The 20,791-nt window shown below is 45.0% G+C and overlaps 1 protein-coding gene across 6 annotated transcripts in view; it reads left to right on the top strand.

Moving 5' to 3' along the window:
* The window catches only part of ARHGAP44 (Rho GTPase activating protein 44), a 170,696-nt gene that overhangs the window by 137,028 nt on the left and 12,877 nt on the right, over positions 1-20,791 (top strand). For 2 of the 6 annotated variants that reach the window (XM_081027053.1, XM_081027055.1), the window contains exons 12-18: positions 384-465; positions 4,795-4,875; positions 7,618-7,731; positions 8,404-8,495; positions 10,018-10,198; positions 19,323-19,340; positions 20,047-20,256. In XM_081027053.1, coding sequence (XP_080883179.1) covers positions 384-465; positions 4,795-4,875; positions 7,618-7,731; positions 8,404-8,495; positions 10,018-10,198; positions 19,323-19,340; positions 20,047-20,256 — 778 coding nt within the window. The remainder of the gene's footprint in view (positions 1-383; positions 466-4,794; positions 4,876-7,617; positions 7,732-8,403; positions 8,496-10,017; positions 10,199-19,322; positions 19,341-20,046; positions 20,257-20,791) is intronic. The other 4 variants (XM_081027054.1, XM_081027056.1, XM_081027057.1 and 1 more) reach the window with 2 other exon arrangements.

Genomic DNA, 20,791 nt, shown 5'->3' with positions numbered 1-20,791 from the left:
TGGGGAAGGGGTGAGCATGCAGGGTGTGTGACCACATGTCACGGACATTTGAGTATTGGCTTCCCTGCATGCGTCAGATGTGTTCACTTAGGGTCCCAATGGGAGGCCTGGTTGCTCTGGCCCCTTGAAGAAAGGTCTGCCCAGTGTGCCAACAGAAGGGAAGATGATGGTGGGAAATAAGAGGCAAGGAGGCCAGTGCAGTTGTCAGCCCAGGTCCCATTGCTGTGCCAGAGCCTTAGCTCCATTCACATGGGAAGCTGCCATTTGGTCTTGTCTGGGTCAGGGAGCTCATCCCAGATGTGACCCACGTGAGTAATGCTGGCTGCTGGAACTTGTCTCTGCCATGTCAAAGTGGCTCATGGCCAATTTGTATTCGTGCCCAGGAGCTTTGAAATCTTACCTCCGAGAGTTGCCAGAACCTCTTATGACCTTTGACCTCTATGACGAGTGGATTCAGGCTTCCAAGTGAGTATACCACATTTTGGAGTGTCTTGGGGGTTGGAGTTTATTTGAAGGTATTTACTGAAATTATAAAAGCTTGTAACCTCTGATCTAGCGGCTACATTTCTTGGTATTAGGGTGTCCAGGTGGGAATTCCCGCTCGTTCTCAGGAATTTTTTTCACTTTTCCGGTCCCGAATCCTGAGAAAAATTGGTTGGGAAATCGGGAAAATTGGCTCCTTGAACCCAGGTGGCTGGTAGTATCTGCCATCACTTTGTGGAAACGATTCATTGTGGAGAACAGAAAACAGTTTGTATCTCGGGATTCGGGAATGGGAAAGTGAAAAAAATTCCTGAGAACGGGCGGGCGGGAATTCCCGCCTGGAAATCCTATTTGGTATCTATCATGGATACATGCATTAGCACATACCCAAGGAAACGCGTGCAAGGCTATTGAATGCATCATTAGCTGGAGGAGCAAAAGCCTAAATGTTACAAAATATTCATTGGTGGGGGGTGTGGGGAGTGGATAAACAAACTGTGGTATCTATACTGTGACATACTCTGCAGCAGTTAAAACCAACAAAACATGGAGCTATTCACACTAACATGAAAAGGTGTGAAGATTTATTGTTGAGTGAAATAAAGCAAGTTAACCAAGACACACATGATATTCACTTGTTGTAAAAAGGAAAACACAAAACCACTCAAAACAATACAGTTTGGGGAGTACCTCTCTATATGTGTAAATGTATAAAGGAAAGTTCTGGAAGGGCTCACACAGTCAGATGGTAGTGATTCTTTCTGGAGAAAAGGAGGACAAGGGAGTGGTCACAGGGGTCTTTACCTATATCTGTAATAGTTAAAAATATTTTAACAACAACTACTTAATAACTAATATAAAAAGCTAACATTAGGGCTGTGGACACCGTTCCCGTTGTGAAGATAACCCTGAGGGAGAGGGCCTCAGCAGGAAAGGCGACAGGAACAACACCCAAGATGCTAGTCCTATGGTGGGAAGAGGGGAAATATGGAAAGCCAGCGAAGCCACAGCCATGTCACCTATTATGGCTCCAAGCGTGGTTTTGCTCTTTGATTCCTGGCTTCTTTCCTCACTCAATGTGTGCATTAGGCTTGGCCATAAGTAAATGCTCTTATTTAGGGGAATTGGTTTGTACTGGGTAAATGGGCATGGCCAGTAAGGAAACAGAATTGGCACCAGAGTGTGGGTGGTAGAGTCGATCCAGGAAAAAGAGATGAAGGAGGGAGAACATTTTATGAGAACAGGACTCAGCTAGGTGCCCATGAAAGGATGCTCTTTAGTCATGGGATTTAATCATAAAGAGAAGCCGGCTTAGCCTGTCAGAAAGAACACTGGAATATGTATCTGCTTCTGTAAGAACTGGAGGCTGAAAGAGAACCCAGCTGACCTGCAAGTAAAGCCAGGCTAGTATGTGTTGAGTTAGAGAAAGTAGTTCCAGTCCAGTTACATAATGCTATTTTTTTTTTCCATGATAGAATAGAGATTGTGCATTTTTAAAGGCTGGCTAAATATACCGTGTTCTTATATCTCATTGTGGAGAGGGAGCGTTGAGTTCCATGATATATTAATAATCATAAGTGATACCATTTGTTGAGTGTGGTTTTTAAACTTGGCATTGTTCTAAGCTCATTACATGTTTTTAACTCATGTAATTTCACAACAACCCTATGAAGTGGGTTGTGCTGTTTCCCCCATTTTACAGATGAGGAATTTGAGTCATAGGGCAGGTGTGTAATGGCAGGTTACTTGCCATCGAATAAATGGCAGAAGGAGGATCTGAATCCAAGGAGTCTGGTCCCAGAGCCCATGTGCTTAACGTGGCACTTGGTGCCTCTCTCGAATAGCACTGTGGTGGGGATGAAGATAAGTAAGAAACATATCCTTTGATGGAAACTGGCCCTTTTATTTACTGAATGGCCAAGTGATCTTGATGACATAAAGCTGGAGAAGGGGAGGACAGCCTGCTCCTTCAGGATCTATCCAGGAGACGCTCCTCCCACCTCTTTGCAAAGGTGCGCCTCCAAGAAAAAATAGCAATGATCCTAACACCACAGAGCTCAGGGTCTTGGAACCAAGGGAAAACAAGGACTTGTTTCTGCCCCTGGAGGGTATGCGTGTCGTGCCTGAAGACTCCAGCAATGACGGTGGCTGCCATGAAGGTCACAATTTTCTAAAGAAATTAATGTTGTCTAGAACAGCTCTTTACAACCCTCTGTGCACATCAATCTCCTGGGAAGCTTTTAAAAGATACCAATGCCTAGACCTTTTTTCCAGAGATTCTGGTTTAATTGGTCTGGGCTCCTTATTTCAAAGCTCCCCAGGCTACTACTGGGTTGGTAACTATTGATGTTTGATGACCCTGACTCTCAGCAAAGAGCCACACAGATGCTAACAGAGGATTGCCCTTCAGGCAGACTCCACAGGACCCAGCCAGCTCTGCCGCACAATGGGACATCCAGGAGTCGGAAGTGGAGCCAAGGAAGAGCAAGAACAGCAGTTAGGGATCCCCAGGACAGCGCAAGGTGGCCTGAAACTCAAAGAACGCATCTTTGTGAGCCACATACATTAAGTGCTTCCATGCTGGAATCATTCAGAATGAAGGCTCAGAATAGCCCAGAGGCCTAGAGATGGCTGAGGGAAGATGCAAGAAGACTGAGGCTCCAGTCAATCCTAGGGCGCCTCCCTTGGGACGGGAGTGCTTTCCCCTTTGCACTGGCCGTTCCTTCTGATGTGACTGTCCCCACAACCTTTGCCCCAGGGCTCCTTCTGATTATTTGAGCGCCACCTTACCTGGAACCTCAGAGAGACCTGCCTGACGACCCCAGGTGAAGCAGCTGACGTCACGATCTGTTGTGTCCACTGTGTTCACTCTCCGCTTAAAACTGAAGGCCTGGCCAGTGGCAGTCTGTGTGCAGCCAATTAGGCTGTGAGCTTCGACAGCAACGACCTTCTGACCACTTCCGAGCCCCTAGGTCAGTGTCTGATACACAGGACGCACTGGCACAGGTTTGCTGATTTTTATGGAATGAAGTTCTTGGCAGTGTCGACCCTTTCCCCTTCGAAAGGATTGTGGAGCAGGACAGCGAATAGACTTGGTGCCACAAGAGCCATGTCAGCCACTGGTGGAGGCAAGAGTGGAGGCAGCAGCAACGGCCGTTGCAAAGGCTGACCGTGATAGAGAGCTGAGCACTTTGGTACAGATTCTCTTTTAAACCACTCACACTGACGCTACGGGGGGAGTTCTCTTATTGAGCCTATTTACAGATGAGGACAGTGAGGTTTGAAGAGATTACATAATCGGCGCAAGATCACAGGTAGGATTCAGCTGGGTCTTCATGGCCCCCCGAAAGAAAACCCTCTTTGACCAGCCCTTGGTCAGATTATGACTACCTGACATCTCTAAATGGGAGGTTTGGTTTTCACGTCAGTTTCCTAGCAGATGTTCTGTTTGAACAATGCTTACCTCTTCCTTAAGGTTGAACTGAGGGAAAGGTTTTTGTCTCCCTGGTCAGGTTCTGTGGGAGGCCCTCTGGGTACCAGCGTGTGGGTGATGGCCCCCACCCTGCCGTGGGCACTAGGTGAAGGGTCAGAGCTGGAGCATCTCCCAGAGAGTGTTTTCCTTTCAAATTTTCTGGAGAAAAGGTTGTTTGAGTATAAGGCCTTAGTCCTTGATGTAGATTTTCATGAAAAGCATATAAAAAGTGTAGTCCTGTAAGTAATTTCTTTTCATTCTCAGAGGTCTTGTAAATAAAGAAAGTCTTAGAGCAAATCTTTTTGTAGAGGGGAGAATCCTTTGCTCCATGGGACTTACCCATCTCTGAGTTATGTCTGGAAAGGTCAGATTTCCTTATGTCCATATTGAGTGCATAGAATTTACTTATTCAAAAGGGATTTACTAAGCGTCTGTTAAATATCCTTTGAACTGGACAACATGCCACCACCATGGTGTAAAAGCAGTTGAACTCCCTGGCAGGTATCAAGCATCGTGGTTTCCGTGCCAGAATTGCCCTGCTAAAAACATCACGACCCTGCCTACTCAAAGCAAGTGTCTAGCCTCTGCCCTCCTGCCCCACCTGGGACATGTGACTTGTGCAGGGGAAGTTTTATTAAAATGACACAGGACAAGACAGAAAGAAAACACAGAGGGGGGAATAGTAGTAACCAAACATTTAAATAATCATAGCTTATGGATATGGTCAGTGACAAGGTGAGCGCCTTCTTCTCAAATATTACCATGACTAGTTAATACGATTGCCAGTGAAACTTCATTGATTCATGAGTAATCCGTGGCTTTTCCTATTAATTTCCCAGCATCCAGGAGCAAGATAAAAGGCTTCAGGCTCTGTGGAATGCTTGTGAAAAATTGCCCAAGGCCAATCACAACAACATTCGGTAAGTTGACATCGGAGACACTTGGGTCAGGGTTGTCGAAGCTCCAGACACATAGTTTCCTGGCTGAAGGTCATGGTAACTATCATGCACAGCATTTTATGCTATCGCAAGCATTGTTAACATGCTTAGTCTCTTTTCATCCTCAAACAACCCTGTGAGGTGTTTAATTACCACTTCGCAGATGAGGAAACAGACTGAAAGTAGCTAATGACTTTGGAGGCTGCCTAACTGGCCATCAGATAATTCAGTGACGTTCTTTGAATTGCAAGGAGCAAAGATTAATGCAAGATATTTCGAGATATTGGGGATTTGTGAGAAAGATAGGTGTTCACGGACACCTGGGAGAAGCTGACCAAACTTGGAGCTGGAGTTGGCAGATGTGTCCTTGAGCTCGTCCTCCAGAAGAGGAGGCCAGGAGAGTATTCTCTAGTGCTCCCCCATTCACCAGCTATTTTGCACACGTCTGTCTCGCACTTTTCATGCGACCATGCGAGATTTTATTTCCTGCTGCTCTGCAGATCTTTTCTCTACCCCGGCTTCTGCCCGTCACGCTTTCTGCTACTTCATCACTTCGTCTTGCCAGCACTGCTCCTGGCGCGGCCACCACTTCTCGGTGTTTCTTTAGGTACAGATTTTCAACTTCAGCTCCTGCTGCCATCTGCCTGATTATTTCTGTTTTCCTGTAAAAAAATCCCAAGAGTGACGGTAAGGCAGAGCCTCAAAAAAAGTTAAACATAGAATTAACCATTTGATCCAACAATTCCTCTTCTGAGTATAGAGCCAAAAGATTTGAAAGCAGAGACTTGATATTTGTACACTCATGATCATAGCAGCATTATTCACAATAGTAGAGAAGGGAAAACGGCCCAGATGTCTGTCAGTGGGTTAATGGATAAACAAAATACACATACAATGCAGTATTAGCCTTAAAAGGGAAGGAAATTACAACACATGCTACAATGCGGATGAACTTTGAGAACATTATGCTAAGTGAGAAAAGCCAAGCACAAAAGGACAAATGCTGTATGACTCCACTCATATGAGGCACCTAGAATGGTCACACTCATAGAAACAGAAAATCAAATGGTGATGGCTAGCAGCAGTGGGGACAGGATGAACGGGTAGGGGGTATCATTTAATGGGTACAGAGTTTGAGTTTGAGGTGATGAAAAAGTTCTGGAAATGGATAATGGTGATGGTTGCATAACAGTGTGAAAGAGCTTAATGCTACTGAAGTATATACTTTAAAATGGTTCAAATGGTAACTTGTCTATATATTTTACCACAATTAAAAAGAAAAATCCCAAGAGCGAGTATCAGATCGGTATAACACACTGAGTGTTGCTGCCTACAGCCTAGGACGCCGGCCAGCTGTGGCATGGCTGCTCTCCGCTGAGCTCCCACCTTCTGGTCCAGATGTGCGTGGGTTCTCAGAGTGAGACGTGATCGTGAGAGGCATGGCGACAGTGTTCGGACCCTGAGTCTGGTGGTCTTTCGGCGAGGCTGCAAGAAGGCGAGTCAACAATTCCTGAGGGAGCCACTTCACTATGATGTGAGCAGAATGGCATCAGAAACACAGCCTTCTGTAACTGAGAGCCCAGGAGAAAACATGTGCCCGGGGTCCTGGGGCCTCTTGTCAGAGCACGGCAGATTTGGGGTAGGGTTCTCCAGAACTGGTTTTTGTACTTCATTGGTGCACAGCTACCTCATGGGTTCTCTCTTTTATTTTTTTATTTTTTTTAAATAATAGTTTTATTGAGCTAGAATTCCCAAACCATTGTACCCTTTTAAAGTGTGTAATTTCATGTTTTTTTGTATAATTGTATAGAGTTGTGCAACTATCACCACAATCTAATTTTAGAACATTTTTATCACCCCAAGAAGAAACCCTATTCCCATTAGCAGTCACTCCTCATTTCTCCCAACCCAGCCTCTGGCAGCTACTAATCTACTTTCTGTTTCTGTCTCTATAGATTTGCCTATGCTGCATAATTCATGTAGATGGAATCATACACCATATGGTCTCTTGTGTCTGGCTCCTCTCACCTGGCATAGTGTTTGCAAGATCCATCCCTGTGGTAGCATGTATCAGAGCTGCATTCCTTTTTATGGCTGAATAATATTCCATTGTATAGATAGACCACATTTTATTTATTCATTCATTCGTTGATGGACATCTGGGTGGTCTCTACTTTTTATCTGTAATAAATAATGCTGCTATGAACATTTGTGTGCAAGTTTGTGTGGATCTAATTCTTTTGGGAATATCCTTAGGAGTGGAATTGCTGGGCCATACGCTAAGTCTTTAACTTTTTCTCCATTTGCTGTCTCCAGAAAGCCCTGCTGAGGCGGGGAGGGTTTCTGAAGGGACCAGGGGCTACCACCCTTAGCCTGTAGATATCCTGCCAGTGATACCTAGACACTTTGCTTCTCACCTCTGCACACAGGTAGGATGACAGGTGACAGGGGTTTGAAAAGAAGAAGGAACTTTAGGTCATTATATGCTGAAAGATGGACAATTTCTCTGGCCAGACGTTGACATACTCATATAGCGGAATAAGACCTGAGTCTGTTTTGGGAGCATTCCCGTGTCCTGATATATGATATGTCTTCATTGTGTTGTAGGATGTATGAGTGTCTTCAGTAAGGTGTGCTTCACAAGCGAAGTTTCTACCCCTTGCTTGGGGAACATGACTGGTGTTGAGCCTTTAGTTAAACCTGGCTCTTCTAACTTCCTTTCAGATATTTGATCAAATTTTTATCCAAGCTGTCAGAATATCAAGATGTAAACAAAATGACTCCCAGTAACATGGCGATTGTGCTAGGACCCAACCTCCTATGGCCACAATCAGAAGGGTGAGTACAGGGAGCAACAGGCATATGGGTATTATACGGAGCTGCAGGGGCAGGGGTGGGATGGCCAGGGCCCAGATATTCACCAACCTCATTTATTTGTCAAGTCATATTTCTGCCTTGGCCTGCTCCTTTTTTAAGTTCAGGAGGAGACCCAGAATCCTGTAGCTCTTTCCACTGATAGTCTCAGAGCTACAAGTCTGCAGTGAGGGTCTTCTCAGAGCTAATCTATATCAGTGTCAGAATGAGAGGGCAGGGGACATGACGGACCAGGCAAGGCAAACTCTCTCAGGCCTCCCTAACACACATGCCAGCATCACGATACAGAGGGACGGAGGGCTATCTCGAAAGAGGGAACAGAGTTGAAAAGAGGATGAGTCTGCCAGTTATGAGGCTCATACCTCCCACTGAAAAGTGCCGCATGCTTGGTGATGTGTGTGTCTTACTCATTTCCTTACTCATCCTTACGGGTCTCCTGTAAGGAGAACTTCTGTGATGATCCCCATTCTCTAGATGGGGAAAGAGAAGTAAACCTCTTCTTCCTCCCAAGAGAAAGCCTGTTCCCAGACCTAGGTCAGCAGCTTCCAGTCCAGGACTGGACTGGAGGGGTAGGGGTGCCTTTCACCCATCTTGACTGGTAACCCCGCCCTGCCTTCCTCTGCCCTGTGTACGCAGGAACATCACGGAGATGATGACCACAGTTTCACTGCAGATTGTTGGGATCATCGAACCCATCATCCAGCATGCAGACTGGTTCTTCCCTGGGGGTACGTGGTGGCATCCAGGTGTGGAGGGAGTGGGAGGGTCACTGTGACTTCTGAACCTTTGAAACCAAGTACCAGTGCCCAAAGATGTTTGTGGGTTTTTGTTTTTAATCCTTCTATACATATACTCAGGCATGGGGGTAGAATCATGACAGTTTCCTACTCTCTGACCTGAAGATGTCCACTGCCTATACCAGCCATGTCCATAGATTTTTCTGGTCTAACTTCCACACCATGGTTTCTTTAAATCTGTGAATCATGAAATGCTGGTAAAGGAAAGAGATCCTCCGTTTTATAGATGTAGGGGGAGCTGGAGACTGAGACCTGAGATGAAGGGGACTTTATTCAGGGTTTATGGACCACCTGGGTGCCACCTTTTTGTTATTCTAAGCTGTGTCTTTTGAGTGTCCCTCAACATGTAAAGGTGGAGCTCAAAGGCATTGAGATTCTTTCTTGTACCTGGTTCAAAGTTAGACTCTAAAGGCAGCTATTGAGAGGGAGTTACGTAAATGTTCTTAACCATGGAAACACCATTACATAAGTATATGTCTCTCAGTGGTGACAGCTTTGAAGAGACAGCAGTTGTTACACTAAATTCTGTTTTCTCTTTAGAAAGACAGGATACCATACCTTATGTTTAGTAAACAAAAAGGGTGTAATATTAATAATTCTGTGCTCTATCAAAGGTAATCAATTAGTGCTGATCTAACATCAAAGTGTTTGATTGTCTATATTTTGTTTCATGTGTTTTGACTGTGATAGCTTTAACTACTAATTTCATAAGAGTTCTATTGATGACATAAAGTTGGGTGGCAGTAAGAAATAAGGATAAAGAAATAAAGGAGATAGGAGTTGAAGGTAAGTTCTGTGGATACGCTGATGCATTACCATTGCAGACAAATAGGCAAAAGAATAGTTCAAAAGAATGAGATGAGTACTTCCACGTATCCATTTGATAGCAAACAAACACCCTTAGAAACCCTATTGAAATCTCTAGTTTTAACTCTTTTTAATTTTTTCCTTTTGGTTTTCCAGAAAGATATCATCATCTACAAATAGTAACATTGCCTCTTATTTTATTTTCTTGACTGATTCCATTGGCTAGCACTTTTCCAATAGTGTCAAATAACAGTGGTGAGAATGGGCATTGCTCATTTTCCTGATCTAAGTAAGATGGCCCTGGTGTTTCCCTCTTAATCAGGAGGTTTGAGAGAGATGATTTTGTCTTTCAGGAAATACCCATCTGCTCCTATTTAACTAAGCTTTGTTTTTAATCACAAATGAGAACTGCATTATTAAATGCCCATCATATTAATATGATAAGTGAGCACATGTGTTTACCTATAAATATAATGAATTATAGTAAGATGAATTAATATCAATAGATGACCTAACATTGAACCATGGGATAAAATTTTCTAGGGCTGAAGTGTAAAGGAGAGGCCATCTCTGCTCATCTCTCCCCTGCCCAGGAAGGGTGTGACAGACCAATAGATCATGCATACCCATTCTTTCTAACCCACAGAGATAGAGTTCAACATCACAGGGAATTATGGGAGTCCTGTGCACGTGAACCACAACGCCAACTACAGCTCAATGCCGTCCCCAGACATGGACCCCGCTGACCGGCGACAGTCCGAGCAGGCCCGCCGGCCCCTCAGCGTTGCCACAGATAATATGATGCTGGAGTTTTACAAAAAGGATGGGTATGAGCTGGTGTCCCTTTCTCAATGTTGGGGATTAGAGAAGGGAAGAGTTGAGATGTAACAAAAAATTGGATTGACAGGAAGGCTGCACTGACTAATAGCTGTTCAGGTGACTTGTCACAATTAAACTGTTACCTCAGTCTTGATGCTTTCATCTGTGCTCTTTGGGGTGAGTTGCTTGGCTCGCTTCCCTTGCTTCGGGCCAAAGGTAAGTGTAGCCTTCTGAGCTGGCAGTTGTGGTCACCATTGATTAGTTCTCATGGAAAAAAAGAAAAGTTGGTCAACAAGAGCAATTTTTTTAAAAATACATGCACTTTATTTTGATTCAAAGTTTATCAACGTATGCCAATTCTCAACTCTTTAGTGGTTTTACTTTGGTGATATGTCTGCTCATTTGCATTCTTCAGCAACATTAAACGACACCTTTTGTGCATAGTCTAACACGGCCAGTTCAGTCCCTTTGAAACAGAGAAAACCTAAAACTTAAAGCAATACAATTCATAGACTGTAAAATCCTTGTAAATTTTTAAGATTTTTCTCTCCATCTTTTATGATTAATAGTTACACCTTCTTGAATGCAGGTGTTATGAGACTCCTAAATGCGTTCAGCTGGGTTTGCCTACTCGTGACCCTGTCACACTCATTAAATCAGCTTACATCGTATGTGATTGCATAATATGATTCCCATAATAAGGAAAATGGGCATAAGTAGGTTACACAATAAGCACAGCTGATTCGTGGTAAGCATCAGCTCAGCTATGGCAACCAAAATATGTGGACTTCTGAGTGTTCAGCAAGCTGAAGGTGTCAGCTACCGTGTTTCCCCGAAAATAAGACCTAGCCAGACCATCAGCTCTAATGTGTCTTTTGGAGCAAAAATTAACATAAGACCTGGTCTTATTTTACTATAAGACCAGGTATATCATATCATATCATATCATATCATTAATATAATATAATATAATATAATATAATATAATATAATATAATATAATATAATATAATATTACACTGGCTCTTATATTAGTTTTTGCTCCAAAAGACATTAGAGCTGATGATCTGGTTAGGTCTCATTTTCAGGGAAACACGGTAGTATGTGTTTTAAAAGGAATGCATGCATTGCTTGGTCAAGGAAATCAGTTGAGTAAACTTTGGCTAGGAATTAAAAATGACTGCCATAAAATAAAATTTAGCAACTGCTGCTTCAAAACAGACAGGGCCATAAAGCACCAAATGGGAATATCAGGAATTCAGAAAACAGGAAGTAAAGCAACTACAACCTTCCACTTTCCAGTCAGACCACTAGGCAACCAGAAAGCTCCATTTATTTGAAAGGCCTAAAGGGCGTCAGAGGGAAGGTTGAAAAGCCAGGACTGCAGAGGTGTGAGTCTTTCCACCCTTCTCCTTTTCTGAGTGGGAGGGGAGCTGGCATTGGGGACCCACACTATGTCCTGTGATGAGGGAGCAGTGTTCAGAAGGGGCAGCGTCCCCATGTGTTACCTGACCCACCAGACACTTTACATGTGAGGCCAGTGGGAGTTGTTTGTCTGCTCCGTGCTGTTGTTTGTTGTTTTTATATCTACCAGGGAAAGAAAAACTGGAAATTCTTAGATGTTGAAGGGAGTAGAGGGAAATTTCTTAAATTTATAAAAAAAGAGCAGACTTAGAATCTGATCTTTGCATCACAAGGGAGTAGTAAGTCAGAGAGACAGAGATAGAGATAGAGAGATAGATGAGCTAACAAGTGCGTTGGAATTTGTTTTTAAAACTCAGTTTAAGCAACTCAGTTCCTTTGTGAAGTAGCTCACTGAGGGATGCCCTGGGGGTTCACTTCCAGTTCTGGCTGGCTTACAGAGAACTCCTCTAGTCCTAGGTGTTTGTGCTTCAGAAGTGTGCTCCTCTCTTCTCCTTATCAGACCACATTAGACTCCCAGTACCACCCCCCCCCCGAAAAGGAATCCAGATGACCTCTAAGAGTTATCACTGTGGAATCCAAGGCTTTCGAAGTCCGCTGCACCCCTGAATATGCTGCACCCCTACATCTGAATACGGGCAGATGTAGAAGTTTGAACAATGATATTTTAAGCAGATGCCTCATCTCACAAAGTTCTCTTAAGAACTTTGTAAATGATATGCCCATTCTGCATAACATTCTGATTTAAAGCTGAAACTGCTTTATATATATATACACACATATATATACACATATATGTGTATATATATATGTATATATATGTGTGTGTGTATGTTTGTGTGTATATGTATATATAAAGTATATGTGCACCTCCTATACCTTTAAAGTGTGTGTGTGTGTGTGTGTGTGTGTGTGTGTGTGTAGAGAGAGAGGGTGTCAAAAGAAATGTATACACAATTTAAGAAAGGAAAAAACTGTATTAATTGTAATACTCAATATATACTGATAACAAAAGAGGAATACAAGTCACGCTTGACTTCTGCAGTTACGAGAGGTGCTCAGAGTGGTTACCATCAGCTTCCAGACACTTCTGATTATAGCGAACTGTTGCTTGAGCATAGAGAACAAATCTCTTAAAATGTGTATACAGTGTTTTGGCACCCCTGGTATATATACTTTAAGAATATAGGAGATGCATAACAAATTATTTTTGTACACAAAATGAATATGTTTTATGTGTCTTAAAATTTGTATTGAACATTAAATTAATTGAAGGACTTACTGGCCTAGGGTGACTCTCACTGAGTTGTCTGGGTATCAGTGCCTGTGTTATAAAGTACGGAGAGCTTGTAGATAATCAATTCTTAACTAGCTTTAAGACAAACAGAAACCTAAAGTTGTGAGTAAGTGTTTTAGGGGAGAGAAAAGGAATTTGCATCAGTTGAGTCTCTGTGTTATTTAGCAATATTAGGGGAAATCTCTGCATGTGTACCCATTTCTGAGCTTTTAAAATCTTTGAAACACGTATCAAAGTCTTCAAACTACTCCTACCCCCTTGAAACACTGACAAATTAAAGCTTGCTTTATTGAGGTTTTTTGGTCAGATTAAAAAAAGAATATATTCAATGTATATCAATAAAGCTGTTACTTTTTAAAAAAGAAAATTTGGGGGAGAAAGATTGGATAGCATTTTCCCAAGCATCATGAGGGCTGTTATATCCTAGACGTCATATCAGGTAGTTTACCCCCAATCCCAGCTCCTAGCTTTGGTCTTGGTGCATTTCTGATTCATATTGACACAGGAAACTTTCTTTAGCAAGTCCTGGGGTCAGATTTAGGAGCTAACATACACACTTTTCATGATTATGGTAGGCAGAATAATGGCCCCCCCAAAGATATTAGGTCTGAAGCCCTCGAACCTGTAAATATTACCTTTTGGGGGAAAATGGTAACCACATTTGTGGATGTGGTTATAAGGATCCTGAAATATGGAGATGACTCTGGATTCCCAGAGTGGGCCCTGAATGCAATTCCGTATATCATAAGAGGGCAGCAGAGGAGATCTGACATACACACACACAGAAAAGGGGGTATGAAGATGGAGCAGAGAGTGATTAGAAGATGTGGCCACAAGCCAAGGAATGCTGACAGCCACCAAAAGCCGGAAGAGGCAAGGAAAGAATTTTCCCCTAGAGCCTCTGGAGGGAGCACAGCACTTTGATTTCAGCCCAGTGATACTGATTTTGGATTTCTAGCCTCCAGAACTGTGAGAGAATACATTTTGGTTGTTTACCAACTTTGGGTACTTGTGACAGCAGCCCCAAGAAACTAATGCAACCCTCCCCTGCAGCTACACACTAGGAGCTTCGTGGTAACATGGTACCAGGTGTTTAGCTTTTCCTCCATTGAGGATTAAAATCTAATGTGCTCCCTTTGACTCTGAGTTGGCTACAGTGACTTCCCTAACTGACAATGTAGCAGAAGTGATATTCTGGGACTTCTGAAGCTAGGTCAGAAGAAGCATTATAGATTATGCCTGGGTGTCTTGGAACACTCCTTGGAACCCAGCTACCTTGTCGTGTGGGATTCCAAGCAGATCCTTGGAGAGAAAGAAACTGAAGCCCCCAGCCTTCAACCCCAGCCAAGCACTGAGCTGATAGCCAGCACCAAGTTACTACCATTGTGAGCCATCTTAGAATCTTCTAGGCCACCTCAGCTAGTGCTGTGTAGAGTATACAAGCTAAGCTGTCCCTCTCTGACTCTGCCACAACCTAAGATAAATGAGCTGCCAAGTTTTGAGAGTGCTTTGTTGTGCAGCCAATGATAGCCAGAACAAGCTTTCAAAAAAGATACCGGAGTCAGGCATTGCTGTTTTTGAAAATGTCCCACATGATGCTCATGTACATCGAGGGCTGAGAACCACTGAATGACAGAAAAATTTTCCCATTCTGAATACATAATTTTGCAATCATACCGTGGGTTTTTTTTAATTTTCAAAACTGTCCTACTTTAGCCGTTGAATGTCAGCGTGACCTACAGGCCGTGCTACCTCTGCCGAGACCCTGAGTGTCACAGTATTAATACATCACACTAGTGCTCACTGGACGTTCCTCATCTCCCACTTGGAAATTTTAGGGTCTAGGTTATTACGTGTTTTTAATGTCTTGTTTATATTATCTTTTTTGGTTTGTTTTACGGAATAGTGATATTTGTTTCCTGGATCACTCACCCCAAATAATAAATGAAAGTAACCTTGCAAATCCCTTCTATTTTTTCTGACAATGGCAGAAGTGTTATCCCTAATCGTATCAAATATATATATATATATATATATATATATATATATATTTTATGCAAGACCCATTGCCTCTAAAAGAGCCAAGATGTCTGCAGGCGGTTACCCATTGGTCAGGACGGACTCACGGGCATGAGGAATTGTCATCTGCATCCACTGGCTCTGTCCCCAGCAGAGTCGGAACAAACTCAGGGGATTGGGGAGGCGCCCGTGCAGAAGCCCAGAGGCAAGAATAGGAAAAGCGTCAGCGATGAAGCCTCCTTGCTAGCCTCACATCTCTACCCTTCTGATGGGTGCCATCCTCCCCTTTACTACGCCTCGCTGCCTCCACTCCCTGCCCGATGCCAGCCTCAGACTTCAGACAGACCTCGCCAGTACCACCACTGCCCCTTTCCCTCCTCACGTGCCTGTTTCCTTGGTGCCCGCTTGCCCTGCTTCCTGTTTGCCCCTCCTGGCTCTGGCCCATGCTCTCTACACCTGCCCTGTTGGCTGACACATCTGTCCCACTGCCCCTGCTTGCTTCTAGCCTCTTGGATCCCTACACCCACAGGTGGCAAGGCCCTGACAGCATCTGTGAGGCTGTCTGCAGACCCTTGGATCCCAGTGGGAGGGCAGTCTGTCCACAGAGATACCAATGGTCTCGGCTCTTTGTCTTCAGAAGACCAACGTGCAGCTCTTCTTTCCACTCTTGAAACCTGACTTGCCTGCAGCCGTTTCACTTGCTTCACAGTGGTGTGGTCCTCAGGGTCCTCTCCCAGAGCCAGTTGACAGCAACCCCCCCAAAATCTATGAGGATATTTACAGCAGAGCTAGCAGTCTCCTTAGAACTCAGTTTGGTGTCTGACTCGTCTTCAACCTGTGCAGGAGAGCTGCTCAATGATGGGTCTTTTCCCACCCAGCTAGACTTGAACCTCAGTGATCAGTAGTTTGGAACAGTAATTAACTGGGAAGTTTCGAGATAAATCTGAATGATGCTTTAGGGAATATTGATGACACTGTTGGTTATACTGGATTGACGGGGAGGCTGGGAATCTGGAGTCTGATGAGTTCCTGAAATACATGATTCAGCATATTGAAATTAATCTCTTTAGTGTATGACATCTTAGAGTCTTTCTCTGTCTCCACCTTCCCTTGAGCAATTGGGCTAATTCTGCAAGCACAAACTATACTAAAGCCCAAATGGATTGGCCAGGGACAGTGGAAGGTTGCAGGAGTCTCACAGTGACATGGAAGACCTTCTGCAGGTGGGAAGGTTGTGGCCACTCCTGGCAGAGTCTCCCGCACCCTATCACACTTTGTTTCCCAAGGAACTTTGCAGCCAAGACAACCCATCTTAAGCTTTCCTTCTTTTCTGCCCTTATGACCTGAGCAGGACAGTAAGACTTAAGGGGTTTGTGAGGACCCCTTTTTTATTTTTCTGTTCCTTAATCCTAGAATCATCCAAGTAGGCTTTCAGCATCCCCTCCTCTGAAACCCACAGTGACCCTCCTAAGTCATAGATTCCTAGAAGACTAAGGAGCTTAGGGAAAAGGGCCTTTTACTAACCTCTATCCCTTGTTTTTTGTTCCCTTTACTTCGACCAGAGAACTACCCCAATATCTTTTGATATTTAGAGCCAGTGTTAGGAAGGGAAGAAATCTGATGTCAGATGCTATAAACCCAGGTTATATGACCCAGATGGGGTCTTTCCAATATCTCATCTCATACTGTACCTGATTTACTGACACCATATCCTCCTTTCCCCGTTCAATCAGCTTGTTTAAGGCTTGGGTTCACTCTCTTTATTTCTTTCTCCATGGGGTTTGTTTGGTGTTTTTTTTTAATTGTATGTGCTTGGCACCTACAAGGACAGAGCAGCACCACATTCAAGGTTACCACTTACTGATTTCTTAACAGGTGCTAAGGAATTTTTGCACACTGTTCTATTTTTTTTCTTTACAACACCCTAAGAAAGAAGGCGAGGTGGTATTACTCCCATCCTACAGAGGGTAATTAGAGGATACTAGATGTTAAGTAAGTCATCCCTAGCACACAGTAATGAGAAAATCTGGGATTCAGACCCCAAATCCTACGTCAAAAGTCCATACTCTTGCCCACAGGGCTGTGCTTCTCCCTAGAAGAATTGGGGTGAGCATGAAAAGGAGTAGGGTCACCCTATCCTTGTCCAAGGAGTGGGCATCACAGAGCTGCCACCCCAGCTCCACACAATCCAGCTACCAGACCTTTATCTTCCCTCCATCAAGATATTGTATGATTCCCTATATGGCCAACTGGTCAACCCCATAAAATACCATTTGCATAGCTAGACAGACCACTTATTGGGATACCCTGTGTTTCCCATCTCTCACATCCCCACAACCCACTGCATGACTACTTGGTGTCCTCCCCCAGGCAATGGCCCAAAGACATGCTAGATGTATCTTAGCACTTAATCATGATAAAATTCCTTCACGGAAATGCTGGAAGTGGGATGGGAAGTATCAGCCTTATTCTGTAGTTGAGAGAGCTCTACTGAGTCAGTGAATGGTTTAGCTGGGTCTTCAGGCTTGGATCATTCCAGAACCTATTCCGTGATACAGTCTCGTGAAAAATGCAAAGTGTGGCTTATGATAAATTCCATGCAAATATAAGGTCCTGGGAGACTAGGAGGAGTTAAATGGGAGATTGTGCATCATTGCCTTGCCAAGGTAAGGATGTGTCACCTGGTCTACCCCACATGGATCAGTAGTGAGTGGGGGAGAACTCTGCACACCCTGCTCCTCATCTCCTTGCCCTAACTATCCTTACCGTAACCCCTTGTCCTGACTTTCTGAAAAGATCAACTGTTATTTAATACATGCCCACTGTGAACGTGATGCTACCTCCCAAGAAAATAATTTCAGGTGGAGAGTGGTGATTCCATACGGCATAAAAGTGGAAGGACGTGTTCAGCTGTTACTTCTTTGTTGGTGACATTTTGCCGCTGATGGCAGGTCTCACTCTGTCCATACCCCATGGCCCAGCTGGCTCCTTCACTTGGTAAACTAGGAGATCACCAGGTAGCCTGGCACCTGCGGTTGCTGATGCTGAAGATGCCGTTGGAAGTAGAAGGCATAGCCCACCAGCCCTGACCCTGAAGCCCCTGCCTCCCCTCCCTTCACTTCCACCAATGTCTTTCTAAGTGAAAGAGAATCGGGTAAGAAAAACAGGTGAGGCTTGCATGCCTGCCATCCTCACCGACCATTGCAACTAGGTGATATCAGTTCCCTGCTCCTAGAGGAATAGTAAGCTTCTTGCTCTTTGTATCCTGATGGATTCTGAAGCCCAAGAACACAGTTTGATACTCCTTGGAGCCCACTTTAAATATCAGGGGATGCACCTCGACCCTGTGCCGGACATTTGAGTAGCCTCCAAAACGGATTCTGGCTCTCCTCTAGGTGGTGCTTATTTCTTGTCGGAGGCTCCTGAGACCCAAGGTGACTTGAAAGCTAGTGGATCCTGGAAAGAGACTGGCCTCTCCTCCCTACCCCCCGGGGCCTCCTCAGAGCCATCCAAGGAAGATGAGACAAAATGAACATTGACATTACACACGGAAAGGGCTCTGGGGATCCTACAGAGGAAAGAGTGTCAGGACGGCGTCTCCCTCCCAGTGTGTGCTCAGCTTTTAGCGCCATGTCTTCACTGTACCTCACTGCAGTCTCCATGCCAAGTTGTATTTCCTTAAAGGGCCTAAATCCCACCTGCTCCAACCAAGCTCTATACTTGAACCCTTTTTATTTTTTAATCTTGCTGCCCCTCTGCAAGGTAAATGTGACCTTTCAGGTGCACAGGGTTTCGTGGTGTACTAGCTTTGTGCTTCTGACCAGTGTGGGTGAGAGTAAGAGGTCAGAGCAAGCACACAGAAACCCTCACACCCACACCCCACTGTGCATATAGAGACAGACGCTGGCTCGGAGCACGTGTTTTCTCCCTGTGAATGTCTGTGTCTTCCTTGATATCAGAAATATTAGCTCTCGCCTTAGTCAGTGAAGCCGCGACTACATCCCACAATACAAGTTCCCACCTAGACCAAGGAAAAGGAATTAACTGCCTTCTAAATCGTGGCACTTAAAAGTAAGCAGGTGACTATTATTCTTCCAGTGACTATTATTCTTCCATCAATCTTTTTCCTCCCTTAGGATGCCCTCTAATGCCCATCTGTATGCACTGATATCAGCTCTTCAGCTTCTCTCTTTATTTACCTGTAAGCTTAATAGGATAAGATTTTTTACCCATGCAAATAGAAGAGTCACTTTAAGAGACCAACGAAATCGAAATCATTTTTTGCCACAATAAAAGCCCTATGCTAAGACCCTGACCTTGACGAGACAACCTGTATGTCCAAAGAAAGACGTAGTTTTTTTGACACTAATATCTGTATGTTTCTGTCCCTGCAGCCTTAGGAAAATCCAAAGGTACAGTATCCTCGGGTAGCTACAGGCCATGTTCAGTCTCTGAAAAGTAAGCGAGCTATGCCATAGTGAGCTCTGCCAGAGGGTGAATGTGCCGCGTCTGGTTGCTTGGCCCACTTAATTGAAGCCGACTGTAATCTCATCATTAAAATGGAATCGGAACGGAGAGTGACCCTAGGCATGATCAGCCCGTTCCGTGCAATGTAGACAAGCGGGTGTGGCCTGCAGAGGCGGTAGCTTGGCCAGGGTCCTGGGGCTAATGACTAGGCCCCGTGCTGTAAACCGCAAGTGACAAGAAGAAGGATGGATATTTAGACGTCTTCTGCTGGTTGGTGCCATGTTCTAGTCCCATGCTGCCCGTGTCCCGGTCCCGCCCACCTGCCTCTCCCACCTGAGAGGAGTGAGTGCCCCCCAGAGAGGCTGCATTCTGCCCCGAAAGATCAGCTGGCTTTGGCAGAGGGTAGACACCCCGCTGCCTGCTGTGCCAGGGCCACTGGTGAGGCCTGCCTGGGGCAATCGGGATGCTCCAAGCGTCGCCTGTCTGTCAGTGGAGCCCTGCTGACGCCTCGCTTCTCTGGGCCCAGGAAGGTGCTGAGGCTGCACTGCTGTTCTCCTAACACGGAGGTGCTTGAATGTGTCCGCTTCATGGGGGAGGGAGCCTGTCGCCTGTCATGCGTGGGTAAGCACGTGTCTTTGTGTCCCTCACCAGCATGGGCGTGAGGGTGATGGACACCTCCTGGGTGGCTCGAAGAGGCTCCTCTGCTGGCCGGAAAGGGTCGTGTGCCCCGCCCTCCATGCAGCCCCCTGCCCCGCCCGCCGAGCTGCCATCATCCCTTCCTGAGCAGCCCCTGGACGACCCCGCAGTACCCTCGCTTTCTCCATCAAGCATGGGCCTCCAGCCAGGGGCTGAACGGACCAGGTAAGCCTGCGGCGGGCTGCCTGCGGTGCAGGGTGTGGTGGGGTTTGCTGCACCCACTCAAGGCCTCTTGGATGCTGTCATTTCCCCCCATTTCTCAGCATTCGTGTTGGCTTTCTGCATCATGCTGACACCCGATAAATCATTCACAGCTCCCTGGATTATCAGATAAATGTCAGGCTTCCCAAGAAGAATAGCATCCCTAAGCAAACAGCAGAAGTGTCAGGTGGCAGCGCGCTAATGTGGTGTGAGGCGTCTCAGTTCCCAGCTCTCCACGTCCCCTTCCAAAGCCGGTAACATTTCCCCAGTTTGAAATTTAGAATGTCGGTATTTCTCTTTTCCTCCCCTCCACTTTTACATTCGTAGGGGCCATTTTCCCTGCTAACATGAGTGCAAATCAGGGAAGCAGTGGAGGTCATGTGGTCGTGCTGACCTGGTGAGCTTCTTGCAGGTGCACAGTTGTGTTTCCATTCTGTGAAGGGAAGGAAAAAGAACAAGCTTATTCCATCACTAGTTCAGTGAACATTTATGGAGGAAT

This window comes from Rhinolophus hipposideros (assembly GCF_964194185.1).
Source record: "Rhinolophus hipposideros genome assembly, chromosome: 20".
In the NCBI taxonomy this organism is placed as follows: domain Eukaryota; kingdom Metazoa; phylum Chordata; class Mammalia; order Chiroptera; family Rhinolophidae; genus Rhinolophus; species Rhinolophus hipposideros.
Note: the sequence above shows the minus strand (reverse complement) of the source record. Positions and strands in the feature narration are given on the sequence as shown.